This window comes from Lampetra fluviatilis, chromosome 30, assembly GCF_964198595.1.
Source record: "Lampetra fluviatilis chromosome 30, kcLamFluv1.1, whole genome shotgun sequence".
NCBI lineage: Eukaryota > Metazoa > Chordata > Hyperoartia > Petromyzontiformes > Petromyzontidae > Lampetra > Lampetra fluviatilis.
In genome coordinates this window covers 8,013,712-8,040,638 of record NC_136304.1, presented here as the reverse complement: position 1 = coordinate 8,040,638, position 26,927 = coordinate 8,013,712, and the positions used below count along the sequence as shown (strand labels likewise).

The 26,927-nt window shown below is 45.4% G+C and overlaps 2 protein-coding genes across 6 annotated transcripts in view; one reads left to right on the top strand and one right to left on the bottom strand.

The window, feature by feature from the left end:
* Nucleotides 1–25,466, top strand: part of VTI1B (vesicle transport through interaction with t-SNAREs 1B) — an 88,825-nt gene extending 63,359 nt beyond the window's left edge. Inside the window, exons 2-7 of one of the 2 annotated variants that reach the window (XM_078870529.1) lie at nucleotides 20,453–20,626; nucleotides 21,667–21,725; nucleotides 23,006–23,197; nucleotides 24,173–24,346; nucleotides 24,542–24,603; nucleotides 24,747–25,466. In XM_078870529.1, the coding sequence (XP_078726655.1) occupies nucleotides 20,527–20,626; nucleotides 21,667–21,725; nucleotides 23,006–23,197; nucleotides 24,173–24,346; nucleotides 24,542–24,603; nucleotides 24,747–24,840 (681 nt within the window). In that variant the 5' untranslated portion in view covers nucleotides 20,453–20,526 and the 3' untranslated portion in view covers nucleotides 24,841–25,466. Of the gene's footprint in view, nucleotides 1–20,403; nucleotides 20,627–21,666; nucleotides 21,726–23,005; nucleotides 23,198–24,172; nucleotides 24,347–24,541; nucleotides 24,604–24,746 lie in introns of those variants that run through there. The other variant, XM_078870528.1, reaches the window with a different exon arrangement.
* Nucleotides 4,422–19,395, bottom strand: VIPAS39 (VPS33B interacting protein, apical-basolateral polarity regulator, spe-39 homolog). 4 transcript variants are annotated; one of them, XM_078870522.1, is made up of 20 exons: nucleotides 19,048–19,395; nucleotides 17,710–17,796; nucleotides 17,459–17,576; nucleotides 16,643–16,837; nucleotides 16,440–16,505; nucleotides 16,185–16,246; nucleotides 15,217–15,276; nucleotides 14,606–14,698; nucleotides 13,993–14,026; nucleotides 12,978–13,080; nucleotides 12,439–12,466; nucleotides 12,247–12,320; nucleotides 11,937–12,012; nucleotides 10,864–10,998; nucleotides 10,357–10,398; nucleotides 10,156–10,245; nucleotides 8,543–8,629; nucleotides 7,270–7,359; nucleotides 6,415–6,519; nucleotides 4,422–5,720 (listed from the first exon to the last, which is right to left on the bottom strand). In XM_078870522.1, exons 1-20 carry the CDS (start codon nucleotides 19,054–19,056, stop codon nucleotides 5,700–5,702), a joined length of 1,575 nt encoding a protein of 524 aa, XP_078726648.1. In that variant the 5' UTR covers nucleotides 19,057–19,395; the 3' UTR covers nucleotides 4,422–5,699. The 4 variants fall into 4 exon arrangements, with proteins under 4 accessions (XP_078726648.1, XP_078726649.1, XP_078726650.1 ...); XM_078870523.1 differs by lacking the exon at nucleotides 16,440–16,505; XM_078870524.1 differs by lacking the exon at nucleotides 16,643–16,837.
* Nucleotides 25,467–26,927: the final 1,461 nt, after the last annotated feature.

Sequence of the window (26,927 nt, the reverse complement as noted above, 5' to 3'; positions counted from 1 at the left end):
TTCCAGAATGCCCGGCTGGAGAAACGCGAGCGCTTCATCGCTGTGCGGCTGTTCTCAGTGGGGGTGGCGGGGGGTGGCGGGGGGTGGCGGGGGTTGGGAGGAGGCGTTGCGCCGTCACGGCATTCGTGCCGCGGTGGAGCGCAGCATCGAGCGGCTTCTTCGGGTGACGGCAGCGCCGAGCGAGCACACGTCCCAAACTTTTGCCCCCTACGACCCCCTCCACCAATGCCAACTGTTTCCACCCCGTAGAGTTTGGTGACCCCCTAAATTGTGGAGAAGGTGGAGAGTGGTCGGAGAGGGGGGGGGGGTGATACGGTGGTGGGGAGGCAAAGCCACCAGGGCTGGAGATGTTTCATTTACCACCGGTTGAAAATCTGGCATTACTGTCACAATGATTAGATAAGAGCTCTGGGTGGCTCAGAGGGCTAAGACTACGACGTCAAAGAAATGAGTTGGTTGCGCTGAGATCCTGGATTTGAATCGCGGAAAGCCACTGATGATGAATCACGGCTCTCAAGTGTAGAGAGTTAATGGGCTCAGCTATGTCCCCAAAGGCTGCGCAACAAAAACAACATTCAGTTTGGATTTTCACTTTGGCATATTCCGCCTCTGAGAATTTAACATTGATTTGACGTGCGACAAAGGCGTATAACAGCTCTATACACTTCGTATGCAGGACAGGCCTATCGGAAGTGCGCTCGAGGTGACTCGTCTCCTGGGGTTTTTCTCCAACACGAGGTGGTGCACTGCTGACTGCAGAAGTTCTGAAGTCTGATTCGTCTCGCGATGTAAACGTATTCGCCGCGTGGGAATGCGTTGGCTCAAAAAAGAAGACACCAAAGAAATGCATAATAGAGGTTCTTTTTTTTGGGTTAGATCGCGTAAATATATAAATGTGTAATTAAAACCCGCCATCACCCGACACAGCCAACTAGTAAGGGTTGTCACGTAAACAGAACATGCCAATTCGTCACTAGTGCAGCACACCGGTGTGTTGGAGAGCCAAGCCACAACATTTACAATCTGAGCACGACGTTTCGCCAGTAATCACAACTAGCTGCATCATGTCGAGGCGTAGATAATATATAAGGAACGAAACAGGTGGAGTTCACAAATATGGCTGTCGCCTGATGAAGCTAGTTGTAATTCCTGGCGAAACGTCGTACTCATGGTGTAAACGTTGTGGCTTTGCTCTCCAACACACCGGTGTGCTGTACTAGTGACTAATTGGCACCCACCGGGCCTTACCCGCCGCATGTAGCCGCCCCTCTCTCTCCGCCCACGAGCCGGGGCTCATGCAGGCTTGCCAACTCCAAGCAATAAGTCACCGGATGAAGCTGAAAATGTCGCTAGATTGTTTTGACGTTCGAAGGTCGTCGAAACAAAGTCGCCAGAATACTTACGAAATATTCCAGATAGTAAAGCTCAAGAAATTGCTAGATGTCACGATTCTCAGCAGTACTTCAGACGAAGGTGAGTGGCGTTTCAGTAGCATCTTTGATGACTTTGTAACAAGTGCAGTGAGCCCATTAGAGTGCTGGACGGTGGTGAGGTCGTGCTGGAATCGGGCAGGATTGAAGGCAGTGCGTTGGATGTGCATTGATGAAACGCGGAGTAGTTGCGTGTGAGCACGTGGTTTATAATGCGATAAGGGGGGGGTGAGTAGTTACGAGGTGGGGACGAGCCCTCGGTGCGTGTCGCCACATCGCCTTCGAACGCAGGAGGGCTTCCATTTAAATCTCAATATCGGAGATCCCTGGCACAGCAGCGCCCGGCGGTGGCCCTCGCAATGAAAAGCCATCATGTTGGCGTCTTCGATGTCACTTCATCGCCGCTGTCCGCATTAAAAAGGTCCCCGAGAATTGTCGCTGGTCGCTATCATGCTTCTTTTTCCTTCTTCCTCGCAAGAAAAACGCAAAAGTCGACAGATCTGGCGATAAATTCGTTAAGTGGGCGACAATGCCGGGGTTGAGCCAGTGACGTGGGCTCTGGCTGGTGGGAGGCATGTGAGCAGGATACGGGTTTCCGAGTAGTTCTGGCAAATGTGTCCATTGTTTCAAAGTAACCTGACTGCCTAAGCCATTGTGTTACCCGAGTGACCGCTGACGATCGCAAAAACAGGAAGCATTTTTGGGAAGCATCAACGACGATGCAAAATCCGGTGTGAGTCTTGTACCGTGTCGACTGGTAGCAACGTTCTAGCACGTGTGAAGGGGCATGCGGTGGCAATGGTGACAGCGTGTGTCTCTCTCTGCATGTGTCTGCCTATGCTGTTCCTGTGTCTATGTTTTATCATTCATTCTTACCTGATTATGGTTGCTTGTGTTGCAACCGAAACGTCGTATTCCATTATTATTAGATTGTGTTTTCTACGTGACTTTACCGAAAGAACCAAAGAGTTTTACAAAGTAGTTTTCCTTTATCTGCCAGCGCAATCTGAACCAACCGCCACCACTCCCATTTAACAAACGTGTGTTTGGCAGCGGCAGGTTTTGTGAATGACTCATGTTGAGAACAAACGAGTGTCACCCACAGCTTCACCGGTGACCCCACTGCTTCGCATTTCAGTTACAATTATTTACACAAGAACATTTTACGGAGCGACTTTTCATTTAACGAAAAAATGCTACATAAAAGTTCACAGGGGCCGTCCATAAATGACGTCAAGCACCTGGGGGGGGGGGGGGTCAGACATTTATGACGATGTGTGACGAGGGGGGGGGGTTAAGAAATGTGACGTCACATCAAAATGCGCAAATTTAAATGAATATAGAATTATTATAACAACACTAATTGTTATAAGAACGCTCCTACAACACCAGAGTGTAGCGCCACATTAAATACGGAAATATGGTTTGGGGGTAGAGTTTTATGACGTCATATTTGAGGGGGGGGGTCTTTTTTGTGACGCCGTGTGACGAGGAGGGGGGTCAAAAATCGTCCAAAATCACGTGACGTCATTTATGGACGGCCCCACACACCAATTGCAACTTGCATCCCCATTGTTGTTGCAACCCCCACGCCAAGATATCGAACCGATCCAGTGCGCTAACCATTATCCTGTACCCACGGTAGCATGTGCCGGGCATTAGAGATACAGCAGCACTTGCAAGGAGCGGCTCGTGTGGCAACCGCTGGGCTGCTGGGCTACTCCTTGTGGTATTGTTGTTGACGTGTTCCGTTGATGTGTGGTTATTGATGTTGTTCTTGTGTTGTTTGTGGTTGTGTTGTAGCACACGCGCCGGCTGCATCACAGGATGCAAAAGCCCATCCAGCTCCTTCACACGAGCCTCCCATTACTCCGTCTCAAATATCAACGAAACCATCATTGCGGGCCATGGTCTATCCACTGCTAGATGAAGACATCCCCTTTCCAGTCGCCATCTTTCACGTGCTCATGATGTCACTGTGACCCATGATGATGTTTTAGTTTTTTTGTTGGAGTCATAAGATACGTTTTGCAGGTCAGCTTCACAGGCCTGAATGGGTTAATTTACAGTAAAACCCTGGATAGCTGGTTGGGCTATTTGGGGTTTTACTGTAAAATAAAGGATGCAGACTCCACATTCCTCCACCATAAAGCCACTTGCTTGTGGAATTCGCCAAACATCCCAACGTCGCAGGACCCTCCTGAAGCAAATAATCGAGTCTCAGCGAGGCTTTCCTGGGTCAATAATTCACATCACAGGTATGCCTTGCTTTACGAAGGTTTGGTTCTTCTTCTTGGTTCTTTCGGTAAAGTCACGTAGAAGGGAAGTAATAAAATAATAAAAATAAAACATAAAATAATTCTCACGACGTTTCGGCCACAACGCAAGCAGCCGTCCTCAGGTGAAGACCAGGTCTGTCGGGGAGACAGCGTCTGAATGAAACACCACCACGCTTGGAGCGTATATTTAAGCTGGGTTGGAAGAGGGGAAGGGCGCCTTGACAAAATAATTTGCATATCAAGAGGAATTTAGCATATTTATGGGAAATGCAGGTATGTGATTAGTACTACTTGTGAAATGCGTAGGAGGTGGGCGGGGGGGTTTCAAAGTCAAATTATGCCCGTGCATTATGCAGGATTAGCAGCATCAAAGGGAGGGGATAGGGGTAGCATTAATAAAGGGAAGGAATGTTAATAGTATGTAGCTGCAGTAACATTTTGCGTGATCGCAATTGACAATTTCCGCGTAGACGGCTGTGATGGTGGGAGGTGTAATCTCCCGACAGCAGTTGAAACAGAAAACAATAAAAGACTCTCGGCTTTTCCAAGGAGATGCCATGATGCTCTGGAAAGTAAGACGCATCTCCATATTTAGTTTTGAAATAGTGTAAAAAGCATTATTTTAATGTGGAGATACAGCATGTATATTCTTAGCATGTAGTCTGTGTAGTGGTGTTTGCCAACTGCTCACGAGCGCTGATGTAACCCAGACATATAAACACGTGGATTCAGTTAGGTATTGGAAAAGCGTTTAATTGCAAGGTCGTAATAAATGCCAAAAAACAATCTTCCAAGTATATTAAGTGTAAGCACTTGCAAATAACAATATTTCCAATACAACACAATTTCACGGTATAATTTTTTTGTAACGCAATTTCCAGTTTGATATTTATTACAATAAGCCAATGTGGCACAATACCCGAATCAACTGTGTTTTTTGTATACAGTATTTAAGTGTCAAATAATACGAATCAAAGGCCGTGAAGACCCCCCCCACAAAAGCCGTCACCATTCCGCACGACCACCACAATCGTTGAGAACACTGCGTGCGATCCGATCTCATTGCTCCGTCTCCTTTGTGGATCTCCTCTCGAGTGCGTTTCCCCTCCTTCGGCAGCTACTCCGCGATCATCCGTGATCACCTGCCATCGTCACCTCTGGCAACGTGCCCTGCTCAAGTCAAGACGATGTCTCCAACTGGGCGTATGTTCTGTCTGTCAATGTAATTCCAAGCATGTGCCCCCTGATGCTGCCTTGCACTCTTAAGATGTTTTTCTTCCATGTTCTTTTCCAACGTCCACGATTCTGATCCAAGTCATAGCAGGCAATTTGCACTGATTGACAACTTTCTTCTCAAGCCACATTGCTATGCTGCCTTTCAACCTGCTCATGTCCAACTTATGTCCTCACGTTAATTCTGGTCCCCCTTAAATAACTCGCCTGGGTATTCACACTCTCGTTGTTCTAAAGTTGCGCCCCTTCGAAATCAGTTTGCTTCACTGTTGAGTTTTAGATAGTTTTTTCCAGTTCGTAAAAAGATCAATGTGACTCTCACACGAAGCAATTTCAAACACAGATTCCAATCGTGTGAACGCTCCATGTGCTTAACACAATACTGTTGCATAAAAACCGGCATTTCGAAATCATAGTTGTTTCTTAAGACGACCAACATTTGAACATGCCAGCCTATAAAAAATGTTTGATTATTATGGTCAGGACATAGTATAATACATATAAAAAAAACCTTCATAGATATTCAGTATTCAGCCATGAGTTTACATGTTTATAATGTTGTGCACGATGTTCTTGGCTTCCCTGCATGTCCAGGCTCTTACTGTTATAGCAAAATATATACATCAATCTCCAGTTAACAAACGTATACCTAGGGATTGCGTAATCCAAGTAACATATCATACCATAAAGATACGTCATCTTCAGTCGCGAGTGGTTTTTACAAAAGGGTAACTTAAGAGGTGCACACTTGCCATGTTTAATTCTTCCATTTAAATTGCTGAAAAGAGAAAGAAGACAATGTTTAGTATTACACCTGATAAGCAATGTTTACATTTCTGGCATATGCATGCATGTAGAACTTCTTTCACACTGCATGTAGCCAACCGTGCTAATCGGAGATGTGGGGAAAGGACAACACAATAAAAGCAAAAGGCAGTTCTAAAGAAATAAGTTGTCAATCTAGATTTAAAACCAGAATTCCAAGTCTTGCTCAATGTGATACACTCCGAACCCAAGCTGCAATATAAAGTACATAACCAGTCCCATTGTACATAATATAATTAAACATCATAACAGATTATCATTATCCATGGTCATTCCACTGCTGGATGAAATGCTCCCCAAGCCACTACCGCCCCTCACAATCCTTTGATGTAACACGCCACCACGTAGCACCTGCACACCAACTGATTTCATCGCTCTATCACTCGGTGGACTATACCTCACAATTATTACAGACAGTTAACAGCACTTTGCCATGTATAACATTCCGATTGTCATGGTTATGATGTTGATCGAGGTGGGAGTGGCGCCATAGGGGTTTGCGCGCTGTGCTATGAGCCCATAAACCAGTCGGATTTTCAACCACGACTCGCGTTATTTTATGTCATGCCTTATGAATGACACCCGGCTATGACGGCGTCATTAACACAAAAGAGTAAATAGGGTGGAGTGAAAAATAAACATCTCACTGGGTTATGCAGGACTTCAACAATCCTTTGTTCCACCTGGGAGCCAGCCTCCACTTCCTTCTTGTACTGAAGCAGTTGCTGACGATCCCTCATTTGGTAGAGCATCTGCGGTGCACGGCAAGAGAGCGGCAGAACGACGACATCATCCGCACTGCTCCGTCAAGCCCCTCTCTCACGGCCGCACAACGTTCACAATGGCGTGACCGTGCATCAATTAAAAGGATTAAATGGAAATAGCACAAATTTCAGCAAAACACGGCGTGTTCCAAACACCCACGGCGCTACCATCTGCGTGCACTCCTGGTACCCCACGATGCATGCAGATGAATTGGGGGTTGAGATACAAGATGGAAAAAAAACTTCACCACCACCGTCAAACACTGCTTATTGACGAGCTATTACCTTTCTGCACTGCTGCCAATGCAACCTTTGGAAAATGAGTGATGCCGTGCTGGGTGTAGAGGCAAAATGTGTATTAATCTGCATGACCCATGGTTAATCCACTGCTGGATAAAAGCCTCCCCCAATCCACCACTACCTCTATTTTTTGTATAATTATGGCCAAATCCCACTAACATGTATTACTTTGTTTTAAATATAAAGGTATTACTGTGTGCACATAACTTGCATATATTCGTTTTGATACCCATGGTATTATTACGTTCTGTTAATATGAAAAATGTATAAACTTTCCACAATTTAACTTTCAATGCATTTTCAAAAAAAGCCTTGTTAAGCATGTCAGGGGCTCACAACACCCAAATATGTTAATGCGTTGTTGGAGATTGTGCCTTGGAACAACCCGTGTTGTAAATTGCGCATTATAAATGAACGCGATGACAAACGTTGTCTTACATCCACAACGATGGAATGACACTTGTGCTTGATTGCAAGATTCAGCTTCAGCTCTTCATCCGTCACCAGCATAATGTATTCATGCAGAACCTGAGACCCAACACAGTCATCATTCATGATACATCCTTGCTGCATTCATACAGAACTTGTATGTATGTTGAACTTCTTTCGCACCGTACGTAGCCAACCTTGATAACCGGAGGTGTTGATCTTATGATTCAAGCACAGTTAACATGATGTATTTATACAGAATCAATGAAACAACCGCCGTGAGTATGTGTGAGCAATGTGTACGTCAACAAGCATCAAGCTATAACCACTGAAGACACATTCACAATAATGGCATTGCTTCAGTTTGCAATGTGCATGTAATAATTAAAGATGTTATTTAAGCATTTCAATATCTTGGGTTGGCAGTTACGTAGATTATAATTAGTAGTTATTTATTAAAATGCTTGACTTGAAAAATCCCTTGGAGATGGAAAATCTCGTTTGCAACAGTGTACCGCCATTCACCACTAATTGGCGTTGACAACACCACGGCACTTGTGCAAGGCCACGTAAAGTGTCGAACGCCTGCTGGCAGGTCACGGGACAAACCCAGGTGCTCTGGATTGACTGAGATGACTCGCTGATGCACCACTTGTGCCACCTATTATGCTAATTTGCTCTGTCTTATCCACCCGCCACTCCGCTCGTTGTTGTGAGCATCGCTCCTCTGCCCCCTGTTGTTACTGGAGGGCGATTGCCTCCAACTGCCCAGTAGTGTCCTTCACGAGCCTCCTCCATAGGCCGATCTTGACACCGCCGGTACCAGTCTTAGGCAAGTCCACTCCGTTCTAGATTTGAAGCTTTTGTGCCTGCAAGGATTCATACTCTTAGTTTTTTCGGTAAAGTCACGTAGGTAAAAAATTTAAATTAAAATTAATAACTTTACCGAAAAAACTAAGAGTAAGTCCACTCAGCTCTACATCCTCTTGCACCACATCACTCCATCCCTTCTCGAGCCCATGCAAACGTAGCAAACACGTACTGACATGCATATACGAACAATTGAAATGCATAAAGATGCTATGCCTTCCAGATGGGTCTCCTCAACACAGTTTTGATGTTGAACTTTTTCATTATCTGCTTGTGTGATATGTCCCAAACAATTATTTCTAAGGATACATCACTTTTAAGTACAATCACTTTTTCGCAAGATCTTTGTCCACATTTGTTCAACTCAAAAGGTGGGGACTAACGATAACGGGCGTGGAGAACGTCAACTCACGTTTGGCGGTGCGTTGTTTTTGCTGACAATGTCCACCACCCTGTGAAACCCTATTGGGGCCGTCTTCTTGAGCGTTCCAAACCATCGCTGTGAAAGAGTAACCAGGCAGACTTAGTCTTCACAACAGTATGATGCAGACATCGTACATCACCGCTGCTTTACAAAGCTCACATTTAGCCATGGCCAGAATCCTGCTGCTGCCATATCTGGAGTGGAGCACCCAGGTCCTACCTCGCCATACTTGACAGAATTCAACATAAAGAAATAAAGTTTATTGATGATCCAGCACTCACTGGTTCACTTCATTAACTCAGTTACCGGTAGTCAGTCGTTTGCTTTTCACTCTTCTATTGTTACCAGTAGTATTCTAGATTTGAAGTTTTCGTGACTGTAGGGATCCATACTCTTTGGTTCTTTCGGTAAAGTCATAGTAGGTAGAAAATAAAATATAATGCCGTGGGCTCTCATGATATTGTTTTTTTCCGAGACCAAGGTACTCTGCAAACCTTCGGGCTACTATCAAAGGTTTCGATTTAAAGCTTTCGTGACTGCAGGGATTCATCTTCTTGGTTCTTTCGGTAAAGTCACGTAGAAGGGAAGTAATAAAATAATAAAAATAAAACATAATAAAATAATTCTCACGACGTTTCGGCCACAACGCAAGCAGCCGTCCTCAGGTGAAAACCAGGTCTGTCGACAGCTATAGCGTCGCCTCGACGGACCTGGTTTTCACCTGAGGACGGCAGCTTGCGTTGTGGCCAAAACGTCGTGAGAATTATTTTATCATGTTTTATTTTTATTATTTTATTACTTCCCTTCTACGTGACTTTACCGAAATAACCAAGAAGAAGATATCAAAGGTTTGTTCATGAAGCCATCCAGATATATAAACATAGAAAAAACTTCAACCGAGAAGATGGATACAAATTGAGCAATCATTGGAAGGATGTTATTAACCAGGTAAAACCTTAACTGCTTTATGGTGTTGCCTTCATATCCGCATCTCCAGTTTCTTCAGCCTCCCACTCCCAGCCCCAATCACTTCCCCCCCCCCGGCATTTTGCCGTGCTCGCCCTTTTCCTAATCCCTCTATCAGCGCTCCACTCCCCCGACCCCACACCCCCCTCTCTATCTCTCCTCCCTGGCTCCTCCCTCCCCCTCTCTTACCTATATAGCCTCTTGTTACAGCAGCCCTTTTGCCCACTTCGGCAATTGTTTCTTGCTGTGGTTGTCCCACCTGATGACGTACGCTTGTGTTGTGCCCGAAACGTCGTGATTTAATTTTATTTTATACCTACGTGACTTTACCGAAAGAACCAAAAAGTACCAGATGTATTGTTACCGGAAACTCCAGTCATTGATTACCCCACCCATGTTTGGGACTTAGTCTAACAGACTGTTTCATCTCATCCATGTGTAGTGACATCGCGGATGTCACTGTGTGTTGCAGGCCCGAGAGGGGCACAGCGTGCGATGTACTCACATCACGGACATCACATATGTTACGACATCGTGAATGTCACTGTGTCATGCCGGCTCTAGCGAGGCACGGCGTGCGATGCATTGTCATCGCGGACACCCTGTAGGAATGGTGAGATTAGAGATGGGAGTACCTTGGTGGTCAGAAGACTGTCCACATCTGTCCAGGCCTTAAGCTTGGACCTTGCTGCCAGCGCCGTCCACAAAAACTGCTTGTCCGTGATCTGCGTCACACGCCAGATGAGAACGTAATTTGGCTTTGTAGCACTGGCAGCATTTACATACACTGCTTGAGTAGTGAAACGATGATAACACTGAAAGAGATCATTACTTACGCTGAAATTCTTTCGCAAATTGACAGGGCAACTCAGTGACCCCTACGAGAAAGAAGAAGAAACACAACACATTAAACACAATGAAAATCGCCCACTAAATACATATGTTCGTGTCAAGATGGAGAATGCAAGTCTATTTGTATGTATGCGTGTTGAACATATTTCGCACCGCACGTAGCAATCCGTGCTAATTGTAGGTGCGGGGGAAGGACAACAAACACAAAAATCAGTTCTCAAGAAATTAGTTTTCAATCAATATTTAAAAGTGTATAGCTCCAGTGGCTTGCTAACATCAGAAGAGCGTTCCATATGGCCTCAAAAGCGCATCTGAAAGTGCGGGATAGAGTGATCGTCTTTGTTTGATGGCTAGGCAAAAGCCACTGCGAGGATGACTGGAAAATTCATCGAGCGAAGCCAAGAGGGGCTAAAGTAGACTTGGCGAAGCTGGACAAGGCCGACTTGAGATGGTGACTCGAGAAGGGCTTGTGAGTGATGGCAGTGACTGGCCTCCTGCTCTGCGTAGTGGTAGAAGCAGCAGTAGTAGAACGTGGTCACGAGAGGCATGAACAGGATGGACGCCTTGCGTGGGTACTTCTTGAAGATCTCCAGTGTCCCTGCCGCCTCCACCTTCTTGTCGTTGGCCTGCGAGGCCACAGCAGCGCAGTTTTGTCATGTTGTGATGGTTATGGTCATATTAATGTGCAAACATACCTCATCCGTTTTTACACGTGAAACAATTAACTTAAGATAATATTGACATACATAAATTGCCCAAATATGCAACGTTGGAAACCTTTACAAATGTACTCCAACGTCAACACGATGGAGTACAATGGTGGCATAATGATGGTGCGCTGCACTGTGAACCCAGCAAGTTCGATTCCCGACCAGGGCTAGCGAGATCTGAACCAGTACTGAGCCCCCTTTTGTCAACCTGCACTGACAAGTGTGGTGAAGTATGATCACCTTATTTCTATGACTGACACAGCACGCATGGGTAGGCTTTCATCCAGCAATGAATTGATAAAGGGATGTGAATTACCATTAATAACACATTGCACAACCGTGAAAACCAGAGGTGCGGGGGAAGGAAAACAAACTAAACACAAAAAGCATTTTCAATAAAGGAGTTTTCAATCTAAATTTCTAGGTGCATAGCTCCAGTGACTTCCTAATATTGGAAGAGCGTTCTAGATGGCCACAGAAGTACATCTGAAAGCGCGCAATCCAGTGACCATCTATGTTTGATGGGTGGCCAGAGGCCGCTGCTGCGAGGATGACTGAAGTTTGCGTGATGGTTTATGCTCTTGACGAGATCAGCAAGGTATTGTGGTTCATTTGTGGCAAGCACTTTGTGTGTAATGAGTGCGACCTTCTAATGTATCAGTTCAGTAGCCAATGCAGCTTGGAGAGCACTGAACGGATATGGTCGGATCTTGCAGTACCCGTCATGATATCTGCCAAAGAATTTTGTACACGCTGCAGATTGGTAATGTTTTTGCCAGATGTCCCGTAGAGTAGTGAGTTGCCAAAATCGAGCCTCGTCAATACTTTGCTACAGTATATTATGGTGACACTACCTCAATGATGATCTGTCGTTCCAGGAGGGTGTATTGATCACGAATGTGCCCCGAGTCCTCCATGCTGAACGGCAGGCTGTCGTGCACAGGCCAAGTCCATAACCAACCCCAGACAATAAACAGATGCAAGACACATTTACAACAGCAATTACATATTTGCATGCAAAACATTTACTTTAAGACTCAATTAACATTATGTATAGTATGGAAATGACCACCATAAAGACATTCAACTAAGTAAAAGCAATAACATTATAAACACAAATATGAATAACATACAGAACAAACCAACCGATTAATTTTGAATTACCTGAAACATCTCTTTAAGAAAGCCACTCTTTTTTCAGGGTCCCGCATTGTTTGATGAGTCTTGTATTCCATGAGCTTCAACAACAGGAAACACACATCAGCATAAACAGTACAGATATGCTTCACGGTATTTTAACACTGGATGGATATTGTAAGGACTGAAAAATGCTATATTTTTAAAAGACGCACTTACTGCAGCTTCGTCTGCCTTTCCCATTGACCTGGAATGAAAAATGCAAATATAATTCATGATTTTCATCAACACTATATTCACATTACAATCCTCTGTATCACCATAACTTCCCCCCAAAATAATGCACATGCCGTATTCTCCGTTGAAGACACACTTCTTTTCCCTGTATTCTAAAGCAAAAGTTAGGGGTGTGTTTTATCATCCTGTATGTGTGCGACCAGATTGTCTAACTTTATTGACATCCGGCAGTTAACACTGCATTCGATAACTTTATACTTTGCATCCTTATTTCCTGCATTCCCTGAATGTCTTTTTTTTTTTGGAGTGCATGTTGCTTTGCCAGAGGATCTTATAAGCTATAGGATAACACATGGGTATTCATAGTTTCGTACCTTATTCTCAAGATTATAAAGTTAAAACCAATTGAATATAGCGGCTTTTGTGGCCATTAGATTAGGTACGTGAAGTGATGCTGTGCGCACCCACCCCAAGGGTGAAGCGGGGTGCAAGGGGATGGGGGAGGGGATGTGTGGCCTCACGTGAGCAGCTCCACAAGCATCTTCCAGTCCCTGCTCCGCTTGAGCAGGTGCACCAGGTGATTAGCGGCCACCGTCCGAGTGATGAGCTCGCCAAACAGCACCTCTGTGGGAAAGACGCACAGCCCGCGCGTCACTGCGAGCTCGCTGGACATTCGGATACATCGCAAGGCCAAGCAGCTGTCGTCTTCCAATCAACTGCCATTTGCTTCGTGTGGTAACATGCTTTATAAAAATCAACATCGTTCGTGAAGATCGTTCGTAACAGAATAACAACAAATTTATAGGTCCATCAATCCACAAGAGCAAGTTAATTTCATAAAACATTTTCTAACATTGACCGGACACGTAATATGAGTCTATATCGGACAGATATCATATACATATAACAATAGGTTTAACCCTTTCTGGCAATAATGTGCTGTTCACCTTTTGGCGTTCTCTGTTCTAACACTTTGAGACGAGGTAAAAAAGAAAGCTGTTTCTGGTGTGGACCAATCCGTTTGCATGTTTACTACAAAATTAAAATAAATGAAAAAACAACTAAATTAAATCACAACGTTTCGGGCGCAACACAAGCGTCCTTTTATATTTTTTACCTACGTGACTTTACCGAAAAAACCAAAGCGTATGAATCCTTGCAGTCACGAAAACTTCAAATCTAGAAAACATGTTCAGTACGAGTACGTGTAGTTAATGCAAACCGGATTCCTTGAAAAAGGTTTCAGCTTGGTGTTTTTAACATCTTTACACCTGTTTTATTGACAGAAATGGTAAAACCTATTGTTATATTTTGATACTGGCAAGAAAGGTCCTATATTATTAGATATCATACACACTTTTTCCTGGTTTTTGCAGACCATGAATAGGCGTTTAATTCAATGGAAACTAATGCAGTCATCCAAACGCTCACAAATCGAGGGTAAAAAATAACAGGTAAATAAGTAGTCATGCATTGCAAAATCAAGTGCATGTTGTGTTTGTTGTGATAATCATTTCATGGCCGTTTCATATTTACCTTTTCTCAGAGTAGTCTTTAGAAAAATCAGTATCTGCACAAAAATAACTCGGTTATTGATATGCTGCTTCAAAAGTTATTTTGTGATATTATAACATATCTGACTGCATAACAATACAAATGATTTTGCACCTTCGAAGTTTTGGCCTGACAAAGAGGAAAAAACCATGGATATGCATGGATTCTGTAACTCTTTCCAACATGTGTTTGTCTCCGGAAATATTCTCAGTAATAATGTCATGCGCCGTGTGATGATATCACATGTCGTCGGGAGGGGGAGGCGATTCTCACTAAGTGTGATGCCGCGAGATAACAGCACCTGTATTGACGACATCTGGAAATGTCATGCGTAATTAAATCGCGTTGGCCGAAAAGGCAAATACTTTTAGCGCTCATGTTTTCCACCAAGTTTTTGGTGACCTTTTGATAAATCTTCATGGTTTTCTACATTGCAAGCCCCTAAAAGCAACAAAAAATATACGCGAAATTTTAAATTACATTTGATCTTCAAGAGAATTAACGTGAATCCACATTACAGACACGCGGAGAGACGGACCGAGATAAAACATTCAAACTTTTCACTTTAGTTAGACAGTGTAAAAGTCACACTCACAGCTGTGATGACATTGCCATCATGAAACTGAACCGCACGGTCCAGAAGTTCCAGCTTTTCCTTCAGTGACCTGTATTGTTCCAGACTGTATGGCTACACAAGAGGGACAACGTTTTATATTTCTGGAAAAAATATGTTAATTGCAGTGTCCTGTTCATGTCCATGTCATGGTCATATGTATACAAATTGCGAGCATGCCATAATAAAGCACTGTGACCACCTCTTTGCTCTGGATTATTTAAGATTTTTTTTAACAGTGTACATGAGTACACATACAGCACATTCTCAACCCACGACATGGGGAGGGGTCATGTCGTGCAGGTCATGAGGATTATTTGACTATACTTCACCATGCTGGCTGGTCAGTGCAGATTTGTGAAAGTGAATGCATAAACATGGGAGCATAGAAGTACAGTACACCAATGGATATTTCTGCACTGCCCTCTGCTGCCCATCACATAGCCCAGAAAGCTATAACACCTGTTACGAATGGTGGTGGACCACACTCAGGCACTATCCAGGCTATACTGTTCAACATTAGTGAGGTGTAATCATGTTAATAAGGTGTGATTATATTACTAAGATTAGAACGTAAAATGTAGGTTACCCACATTGCCCTTAAACATCTTCCAGATTGTCTCCTCTGGCGACAAATGTTCAGTTTTCCCCGTCTGCAGAACCATGAAAAAGCATACAGCGCACAAGTTAATTCAAAAGTGTATGTGGCAGAGCTACACAAAACCACAATGTGAGCCTGGTCTGTATTTCAAAGGAGTTTGAATAATTAAGCGTTGGGCTTTTAGCGAGATGTGTAAAATGTGATAGCCTGCAACTATACTTGGAACCAACAAAGCCAAACCAATACCAAATGGCTTTGCAAAAATTATTCTGCTTTCCAATCTAATATAGTTTGGCTTAAGCAGCTTGTGGCACCTACCTGCAGGCTAAACCACAATGCTTAGACTGAGATATGTGCAAGCAAGATGTGTGAGCTTTACACACACATCTTGCTTGCAATATTTACACTCTTGGGGGAGGGGGGTTCAGATGACTGGTACTCTGCGATGGGGGATGGATGCCTGGAGGCAAAAAGTGAGCTGCTTCTTCTTTGTACTTCTGTCCCCCGCCACCTCCACCTATTATGAAGTGCCAACCTCATTGACAACGATCCCCTTCTGAGTGGGCACCAGCTGTGCTATCCATTGTGCCGACACCCACTGGGTCACTTTTGAAAACCGGGTCACTTTTTAAAACCAGGTCACTCTTGAAAATTAGACTATTCGGGTCTGTTGAGCTCTCAGCCATTTTAAACAAGTAAATTAGACTTGACAAGCAAAGCTCCACATGTGTTGAGGTTTTTAATATACATCGACATCTCTATTTTTTTTTGTCAATCCACTGCTGGATGAAGGCCTCCCCGAGGTCATGCAGCTCATGGGGGTTCTTAGATCATACTTCATCAGGCTAGTTCGTGTGGGTTAAAGGGGGTGGGGGGAGAAGCACACAAGTACAGAGGAAGAATTACCTTTTCTGCATTGCCCTCTGCCAAGTGTTGGCACTAGCCATGGTGCGCCAGTACCTGCTGCAGACGGCGGAGTCGCTGATTATCGCTGGAGGGTCGAGGCAACGCACTCTCCACAACTATGTGCACAACAAACACAAGACACTAATGCTAAAACAACGGCAACAGGCAACCCAAATGATAATTAATGGTATTGATGCGTTTCAGAGAACATACACCACACATTTGTTTTTTTATAATAATATAATTATCCTGTACAACTACTGTGGTAGAAAGTTAAACTGAATCAAATCCTAAAAATAAAACACTCGCCTTCAGAAATCGACAGGGAGCTACCAAAGCGACCTCCTGGAGAAGTGTCTTGTCCAAAGCTTGGCACTGCAAAATAACGCTACGTCACAAATTTTACTTGAGAACAAATAAATTTTTGAATACAGCTCACTCTGGATTGACTATGCTTCAGTCACACACACAAGCCAAGCCCCAGCAGGTGTTGGTGATGAGCGGCGAGGCACCTTTAGCCGGCATGCCCAGCGAGGTGAGCGAGTGACCGGAAGACAAGCTGCGCATGGAGGAAGACAAAGCCGGCCGGGAGGGGAGGCTGTCCCTCATGCCACCTAGGAAGCGCTGCGCCGACCCCAAGGCACCTCGGCCGCTTGGAGCCCCAGCGGAGCCCTCCAGGGTTAACGGTGGACGAACTGGTCTTAACTCTACACGTCAGGCAGCCAGGAGGTAATGTAACAACAGCTGAGTGATGTTTGAAAATCTAATACGTTACAATTTTAATTTACGTAATGTCTAAATGCAACTGCATCTAAAGACGCAATAAGGAAACAATGGGAATATTTAACTCAACATGTTACGTTTTAGATACATGTACATAACTGAATTGTTCTTTAAATTACCGGTTAGCCAAAACAATAATCTTTGGCGTGTTGTTAAAAAGTGTGGACACAGTGTGACAGCTTTATTTGTTTGGCTGTGCCGGGTGATGGAGAATCCTGTGACAGATATTTGGTCAGATCATGATGTTGTGGCCTCACCCAAATATTCTGAATCAGTGGGTATATTTTATATGGAGAATGAGACAAACAGGGGGAAAATGGTCTTGTACATGAATATTTAAATAGAGGCAGGGAGTCCACAGCATGTATGAAAATGTAATGGGTGTTCTAGACAATGCGGGCAGCAGAGTAGAGCAAGCAACCTCACTCCTAAAATATTAGTGCCAGAGAACATTTAATTTGTAATTGATGCAACTTGTTTAAAATCAATTATAATGGAGTACACGTGTTTGAGATTCTTTTCAATCGCAAGAAAATAACTCCAACCTTTAACTGTGGCTTCACTCCAGCTGATGCTTTCAAAAGAATCGTCCTCATCATTGTCGTCGTTGTCCAAGGCGCTGAAGCTTTTCATACTGCGCACCGTTTTCTTCGACTCCGAGAGCTGCACACAGCGAGCGGTGGTCACAAGCCGATTGCTCATTGCGGCACACACACCGCAGGGACACACACAAACCGTATTGCACGCCGACACGCGGTTAACTCTGTGCTAGCTGTACACCACCACGTATGCTTACCTGACCCATGTCATCGTCAAAGTCGAAACCCTTACACTTGGACCCATTCCAGTATTCATTGTCATCTTCCAAACTCTGCTTGGTCGACTGCAAACAAATCGCAAAATTAGTACTTACACTTCACACAACATTCGTATACTCACTCATTAGTATTTACACAACATTCGTATACTCACACATTAGTACTTACACTCACATATTAGTATTTACACAACATTCGTACACTCACACATTCATACTTACACTCACACATTAATACTTACACTCACATATTAGTACTTGTACTCACACATTAGTACTTACACAAACACAATTCCACCATTAATGATTCACGAATCAGTGCTGTCAAACGTTTCATTACCATCATCATCATTAGCCATCGCCAATCCACCTGCCATCCATCACAATGTTGCAAATGTAAACAACGCAGCACATAAACCGATTTCATCGCTCCATCTCCCCGTCCGTCGTATTCTGGGACGCTTTCCATTCGTCAACTGGAAGGACTAAATAGTTTCGCCACAAGGGGGCGATGACATTCTCCAAGCCGGAAGCGATCAAGCAGATGAATGAAAACCCAGTGTGCAATACAGGGCATAACGCGAGACAAATGGACATCTCGATGTGGTGGCGAATGCATGGTAACAGCAGACTACTTGGAGGTGGGGTTGGTGGATGACGCAAAGATTGCGTCTGCCATTCCGCACCAAAGTGCAGTACAAGAAGATATTCAACCCATCTGTGCGGAGTGTTATCCGCTTCGTATCCGTGGTTTCACCACTTCACCGTTCACTTAACTTGTAATCGGTCAGATGCTGTGAACACTTAAATTAGAACATAGTTTACTTCCGCATATTGGCCCTCTGCATATACAAACACTGCACGTTACGTGAGGTCAATTTTACGTATGTTCATGTAGTCTTGCAAATAATGTTATAGTGTCCAGTATATTTTGCAGGGCTAGTCGTAGGGTGCAGTGCAGAAACATCAATTGTACTGTACTTCTACAACACGTCTATGCTCCCCGTATTTACTACCAGAGGTCGATTCCCGACCACGGCTATCACCAGTGACGAGTTATAGCTGAACCAGACCTGGGCCTTCCCCTTAATCGGCATGATGAAGTATGGTTACACAACCCCGAGGACTCGTACGGAACCCTTAATCCAGCAGTTAAATGACAAACGACTGCAACATCCCAAGTGGAATTGACCATCAGACTGCGTGGCCCTCCCCAGCCTTGACATTCAGCGAAGTTTAGCTTGACAGATTACTGACAATATGTACCATCATAATTGTCACGGACAGTATCATATTTCCAAACAGATATCGCCTTACCAATGACATCGCATTCACGTCACAGTGCAACGCGCCGCCGCCCCTGTGGTCGAGGGACCGCTCGGCTGTGCCTCCACTACCGCCTTCCCCTCGCCGTCCCCGGCAGGCTAACTAGGCGAGGAGCGGTCGTGCGGGGCCCTTTAGGTTGCCGCACCGCCACGGAGAACGCCGTCGCCGCTCGATAGACGCAGACACCGGCCCGAGCACACCACCACCACCCACCACCACCACCCAGGCGGCGAGTGCGGCCGCCTCTCAGGCGAAGCCGCAGTCGAGGAACGAAGCGGGGGGCATCACCAGCAAAGGAGGAGCGAGTTGGGAACTCCCTCGCGGATCACGTGAGCGATCGGCCCGTGTGATCGCGGTCACGTGAGCGATCGGCCCGTGTGATCGCGGTCACGTGAGCGATCAGCCGTACATATTAAAAGGCGACGTTTCGAGCAATGTGGCGTTCTAAAATAAATTTGCTTGCCGTGAAAAAAACGCCGTTGACCGAAACGTCGACTGTTCGCGGCGTCATTGACGAATGTGCTGAGTCTCCAGTAATGTCTACAGGGACACCTGTGAAACTACTGGGACACCTGTGAAAATATTGGGACACCTGCGAAAATATTGGGACATCTGTGAAATTACTGGGACACCTGCGAAAATATTGGGACGCCTGTGAAATTACTGGGACACCTATGAAACTACTGACCCACCTGCGAAAATATTAGGACATCTGTGAAATTACTGGGACACCTGTGAAACTAGTGACCCGACTGCGAAAATATTGGGACATCTGTGAAATTACTGGGACACCTATGAAACTACTGACCCACCTGCGAAAATATTGGGACATCTGTGAAATTACTGGGACACCTATGGAACTACTGGGACACCTGTGAAATTACTGGGACACCTATATAACTACTGGGACACCTGCGAAAATATTGGGACATCTGTGAAATTATTGGGACACCTATGGAACTACTGGGACACCTGCGAAAATATTGGGACATCTGCGAAACTACTGGGACTCCTGCGAAATTACTGGGACACCTGTGAAATTACTGAGACACCTGTGAAACTGCTGGGACACCTGCGAAAATATTGGGACATCTGTGGGGGGGGGGGCAAGAGCTTTTTTGCTCATCGGATTCCTCCAGTGTCAATACATTTCAATACACGTGATTGTCACGTGACACGGAGCCAGCGGCCCGGATTGCCAGCGGCCATCTTGGGTAAGGGAACCGAGAAAGATTCCGAGGAGCGGGGGGGGGAGAAGACGTCCGCTGTAGAAGTGGACGGAGCTCTCCCCACCCCCCTTTGCCTTACCCAGTATGGCCGCCGTGTGGCGAGTCGCGGTTAAACTCAACGGACGACGAGGCGGCGACCCGGAGGTTCACCGCCGCGTTAAAGAGACCGCCACTCATCAGCGACAACTTCCCACTCAGCCCGGGCCTCCTCCTCGGTCGTTGTCGTCGCCATCGCCCAACCATGTCCTGCGAAAACTTCGAGACTCTTCAAGAGGAGTACCTGAGCATTTACCAGAGTCTCAAGGCGAAGCTGGACAGCACGCTGCCAAGATGCCACGGCGGTGAGGCGGGCGGGCGGGCGGGCACCGGCCCACGAGCTTGGAGTTGAGCCTGTGCTCCCCCACTCCGTAATGTTTATTTCATTTACTTAGAATAATGTGGTGTCCACAACAAAAATGGGCAATAATACGTTGAGATTAAACTGGCGATGTGTGTGTGACAGACTCCGTGCGAGATGTTCAACGTTAAACGTAATTAAAATTAACTCCCCGTTGCACTGTAAACAAGTTGGGAGCGTTTTTAATTCCTTAAAATCCTGGTTGAGGGTTCACTCGACCCATCATCCTTCTGGGGTCGATACAGTGCGGTTCCCCATTGCGCCACCGCCATAGGCATGAGGAATTTCCACCACGGACTTCGGGCTGTAAACAGGATATGACCACTGTCTCAATGCTCGTTTTGGCAGGAAATCTATTCTGCCTTTACTATATTATTTAGCAATTGTACATAATATTTACAGATGGGTTGTGCCTCTTCTTGTTAACATATTCATTCGAGCAACTCGTTTAAAGTGGACCAGGAATGAACGTGCTGCAATGTTTAGTCTCTCACCGACAACAGCGCAGTTCTTTCATTGGGTTACAATTTGCACAGGACAGCCGTGGTGGTACTTGAAGCGATGTTGGTCACGGGTGACATTTGAGTGATTTCGATTTAAAGCTTTCGTGACTGCAGGGATTCATCTTCTTGGTTCTTTCGGTAAAGTCACGTAGAATGGAACAATAAAAATAATAAAATGAAACATAATAAAAAATAATTCTCAACGACGTTTCGGCCACAACGCAAGCAGCCGTCATCAGGTGAAGACCAGGTCTGTCTGGGAGACAGCGTCTGAATGTCTGCTTGCGTTGTGGCCGAAACGTCGTGAGAATTATTTTTTATTATGTTTTATTTTTTTTATTGTTTCCATTCTACGTGACTTTACCGAAAGAACCAAGAAGATTTGAGTGATTGTCCGTTATTGGCCCAGAGCGGCCTATTCGCCGAAAGGGAATGGCAGCAAGTGAGTTAATTCACTAACGTCTCGTTATTTTCTCTGCAGAGGAGAAGAAGCGGGTGACCAGGGAAATTGAAAGGAGTTCGGAAGAGGCTTACCTGCTGGTACCTCTTTCACCTCAACTCCAGTCTCTGCGAACTTCTGGCGTCACATCACTGGGGTGCCACGGTGGCTAGGAGATGTTAACTACCTCGCCTGGTATACAGGAGGTCGTGGAGTTCGATCCCGACCCTGACGCCTGCTGCTGTATATTTAGAGTTTGCGTATCTCCCCGTGGTCGCGTGGATTTTTATGCGGGTCCTCCGGTTTTTCCCTCCACATTTAGAAACATGCATGTGGAGTATTTGGCTGCTATAAATGTCCACATGATAAGCCACTTTGTTAAGCTATCATTTGTGGCCAGGTGGCTTCTGAAAAAGGGCTATATAGGTCCGTGAGCCTTATACGTGGTGAAATAAAGAGAGTAAAGATAGTCTTCTCCAACATTATTATGCAATGTATAACATTATGCAATGTACATATTCAGCCATTTTGTTAATCCACTGCTGGATGAGAGCCTACCCATGCCTTCCGGGTCGTCGGAGTTTTTACTATACTTCGCTACGTTGGTTAGTGCAGTTGGTTAAGGTGGGGATCACACGTGGGAGCATAGTAAATCACAGCAATGGGCTTTACTGCACAACCCTCAATGCAGCCCCATAGCCTATAACACCAGTTTTATAACGTGATGGTCACCCATCTAAGCACTATTCATGCTCAAACATGATTACTGAGATTTGAAGAGACTGGTTGCATTGATTTGATCATAAGACCCCTTGGCAAATCTGCACATGGAATGCAGGCACTGTCTGCTGCAAATAGCTGGCCTTTTGAACTCCTTAGCATCAAGGAAATGCCACAGCTACTGATTGCATCAGTAAGCCCAGGGGTATGTGAAAGAATAGTGTTATACCTCCGATGAGCACTGTTACCTATGTACTGTGCGAATGAAGTTATAAACATAAATAAATAATAACTGGTCATGAATGAAGAGGTATATTGCCGAGAAGACTATAACAAATGGCTCCTCATTTAAAGTATTGCAGCGTGTTGGCCAATATCTTTCAACTACAGATCTTGCGACCTCCACCCCACAGTGCACCTTTTTGTGATACCTATCTTTACATTTTCATATAACTGAAGCCACCGCACACTGCACACACCTCATAGTTCGTCATCAACGAAAAACCACCACGGTGCGTGGGTCGCGAAGACGGAAGTTGAGCGACAACTGCCCTACATCGTGCAGTACAAGAAATGAGAACTGTTTTTTTCAACGTGACTATACGTAAGTCGGTCTTGCGCACCGCACGTTGATGTCTGTGGCTTCTCCCGCTGCCCACAGCTGCAAGAGATGGAGGAGGAGCTGAAGGGGGCCCCGGCGCCGTTCCGCATGCAGATGGTGTCGCGCATGCGTGACTACCGACGGGACCTGGAGCGCATCACGCGAGAGACCCGGCGTGCCACGGACCCAGCTCTTTCTGCCCGCTCCGACCTGCTGAGCGGAGGGTTGTTTGCAGCTCAGAACAAGGAAAGCGTAAGTCGCCAGCTCCATTGCCTAGGAACATCTAACCATTTTTTTTTCTTTCAGAACAGTTTTCAAAGAGGAATGAAAAGCATTACACATGCTTTTCATCTAAGTTTGAAAGTGTTAAAGCATTAGTTCTTGTCCGTCTGCGTGTAACCGTGGGATACGATGACTCGTAACAATCCTACGAATATTAAAAAAACTCGGCACATTTGTTCCAAACACTGTGGTTTTCAAAGGAAATATATTTTATCGGTGACATTTCTCGCAATGACTCTTCTTCATAGCAAATCTATAAAGATGAAAATGTATAGTGTCAAGTTGTGCTCCTATTCGGGACTTGCAGAATATTGGCCACCTTGATCAAAGGGCTGCCAGCACCCTCCTTGGCAGAGCTGCTTTCCAAGGCTGATCTCACCATGGTCTATGGATGTACTCCTCCCTCTGCGCCTGCTGTGATTGATCCTGTTACTTGTAAATTAAACTTGCCCAAGGATCAAAGCATACTGAAAGCATTACAAAATTCATTCACATGCATGATTTTTACTGGTAGGAACCACCTGGTTCCACCAGCGCACATGGGATTATTGTGTCTGTCCGTCGTGCATCCAAAAATGGGAGGGCTGGGTGGGGAGGGGAGGGTGGGGAGGGGCTGGGCTGGGTGGGGAGGGGCTGGGTGGGGAGGGGCTGGGTGGGGAGGGGCTGGGTGGGGAGGGGAGGGTGGGGAGGGTCTGGGTGGGGAGGGTGGGGCTGGGTAGGGGGTGGGAGGGGTGGGGCTGGGTGGGGAGGGGCTGGTCACCCCGTGGTGCCCTTATAAAACTCAACGTTTGTGTTCTTTATGGTGTATATTTTTTTGGGCTGGCTATGACAGCGTTTTCAGATAATATGCAGAGGAGTCCGCTAGTTACACTGAGGAATGTTTTCCACCTGCTCTTTGCGTGTGTGTGTGTGCGCATCCATGCGGATCTCCCTAATGCGAGGTAGGCCCAGGTGGCCTCGGACCGCGCACGACTGCTACAGGGCACCGAAAGCCTGGGCCGCGCTTCGGCCAGCGTTGAGCGTTCGCATCGCGTTGCTGTTGAGACGGAGCAGATTGGGAACGAGATCATCGACGAGTTGGGAACACAGCGCGAACAGCTGGACAGGACGCGTGACCGGGTATGCATTCAGTGGAGACTCTGTCTCCACAAGACAGGATTTCCCAAATACAAATTGAACCCCATAACGCCCATAAAACAAGACCACATCACCTTAGACGCTCCGTCAATTCACATTGTATTTGAGATGCGTTTTCAGTTGCATTAAGTAATTGAATTATGGCATTGTTAAATGTTGAATTTTCTTTTCTTTCAGCTTACAAATACAGGACAAAACCTATCAAAAAGCAGGAAAATACTGACTACAATGTCACGCAAGTAGGTCCTACAATTCGCCACGATTTCTCCTGGCATTTAAAACTCGCTTTGTATCATGGAGAAGTTTATGATCTTGGTGACACATTGATACCTTGCAGTGTGGGAAGAGAATTAACGAGCTATTTCTGTTGGTGGTTTTTCAGGATTGTGACCAACAAACTCCTCCTTGGCTTCATTATCATCCTCGAACTTGGAATTCTGGGTGCTGCTGTATACTTGAAATTTTTCAAGAAATGAGCATGTTATATTCCAGTGTTTAAAAATGTCAAACTTATGAAGCTTAAACACATGTATTGTAAATACCATACTATCTTTTGATATTGGCATGTATAGATTCAGTATGCTCTAACTTTGCATCGCAATGAAATAGTGATGTTGCTTTATAAGATGTGCCACATGAGGTGGAGCGGTGGCAAAGTGGTTAATGCCCTGCACTTTTAACTGTGTGAGTTTGATTCTGGGGCATGGCTAAAATCTGTGGTGAGTGATATCTGAATCAGACCTGGGACCTCCCTTCACCACCCACACTGACCAGTGTGGTGAAGTATGGTCAGACTACCCTCATGATTGACATGGCATCGTAAGTTGATTGACAAAGATATGTATATTACCATACCACAAATTAAAATGTGTGATTTAGAGCACAAGTAACTTTGTTATTTGTATTATCACATGTTTGTCATGTAAAACTTGTAAATACAATTTGCTCTTTTGCCATGAATGCACTTGGAGGAGAAATGTTTAGAATATTATGAAAGATGTAAATGTTGAAAGTGGAAACAAATATGCCCAAATAAAAAAACTGAATGCTGCTTGAATTTAGGTTGTATACTTTTGATCAAATAAAAATTACATGAAGGCGATTTTTGTTGTCTTATCTGTTATCTTTTGAGAATAAACGTGAGAAGCTGTCATAGCAACTGGAAGTATAGTGGTCCGTGGAACGGGTATGATAGAACCCAAATGCGTTGTCTTAATTGTCATGAAAATACCTCAGGAATCTAAAACAGCAAAATGTTCATCCAGCCGTTTCCCATGGTGCTCTACTGTCCCTCTGTTCCTGCCATTGTTGCGTGGCCTTGTGGACATCAACCAATACAATCCACTGCTGGATGAAAACTTCACCAAACGGTTGCCATCTCAAGTCATACATCACAGTACCCTAATGGCCCAAGCTGAACGTGAGCGGTGCCTGGGAACCCTGGAGGGCACAATCGCACCAAGCCCTCCATGGGCGTCCCACATTTAAACAACTCTGGGATGTGGGGTGGCCGATTACTCGTGCCCCTTTAAACATGGTAGCCGCCCTGACGCTCTGCCTTTTGAAGGCTCATAAGTGAAATATGACACGAAAAAACACATTCCTGCGGAGGGAGCTGGTAGGAACGTTGGGTTGCTCGGTCAATGGCCAGGGTCAACGGCGGTGTGGTGTATTCCGCAAATATGCCCGACTGTGAGGGCGGGCACAAGCCGGCGTGAGTAAGTTAAATGATGCATTTTATAAGGGCACCACGGGGTGACCAGCCCCTCCCCACCCAGCCCCACCCTCCCCACCCAGCCTCTACCCACCCTCCCCACCCAGCCACTCCCCACCCTCCCCTCCCTGCACGACGGACGGACGGACACAATAATCCCCTGTGGGCTGGTGTAACCAGAGGTTCCGACAAGTAATAGTGTCACAAAAGCACGTGTCGGCTCTGCTACTCCCATGGGTAGTGCAGTGCTGATGCATGCTCTGTGGGTGGCGCTGTTGGTCTACACCGAAAGTCTGGATATTGCCTCCCATTTGTTGACAACTCCATTATAAACGTGGCCCCCTGGTTGTAAAAGTCCGTTAAAGATGTAAAGTGTGGGGTTTATTGCCACGCTTAAATGCGAACAAAGTATTTAATTTCTCAAAATGTTATCGTCATTTTATTTTGTCTTGTTACGCGAGTTTTAAAAAGTTTAAAGTTTATAACCGAGTGACAGCCCCTTGTGAGAATACTTTTTTTAACAGGAGACCTGCACCGTAAATAGTGACCACACTTAAAACAAGGTGGTACAAGTACATCTGGATATGTGTATTAGTATGTTGGGCTCGTGGAAGTGGCACATGTCAAAGTAAATGCCTGAATATAAAATAAAACCTGCACCTCGCTGCACCACTAAAGAGCCCAGGAGTCAGCGCCACATTTCCCAGCAGTGAAGACAATTCCTCCAGGCTCGAGAGCCCGGCTGAGACCGCATACCTGACAAACCCTTGGTGCCTACCTTATTACATACCAATTCAGGTCTTATTGGTCACCCCGTGCCCTTAAAATATCAACGTTCATCCTACAAAG

What these genes read in the sequence shown, in the direction of transcription:
- VIPAS39 (XM_078870522.1), bottom strand. An exon ending in ATGCTTGTGGAGCTGCTCAC is followed by an intron (nt 12,467 to 12,977) that starts GTGAGGCCACAC and finishes TTTTCATTCCAG; the next exon opens with GTCAATGGGAAAGGCAGACG. An exon ending in GAAAGGCAGACGAAGCTGCA is followed by an intron (nt 12,321 to 12,438) that starts GTAAGTGCGTCT and finishes CTGTTGTTGAAG; the next exon opens with CTCATGGAATACAAGACTCA.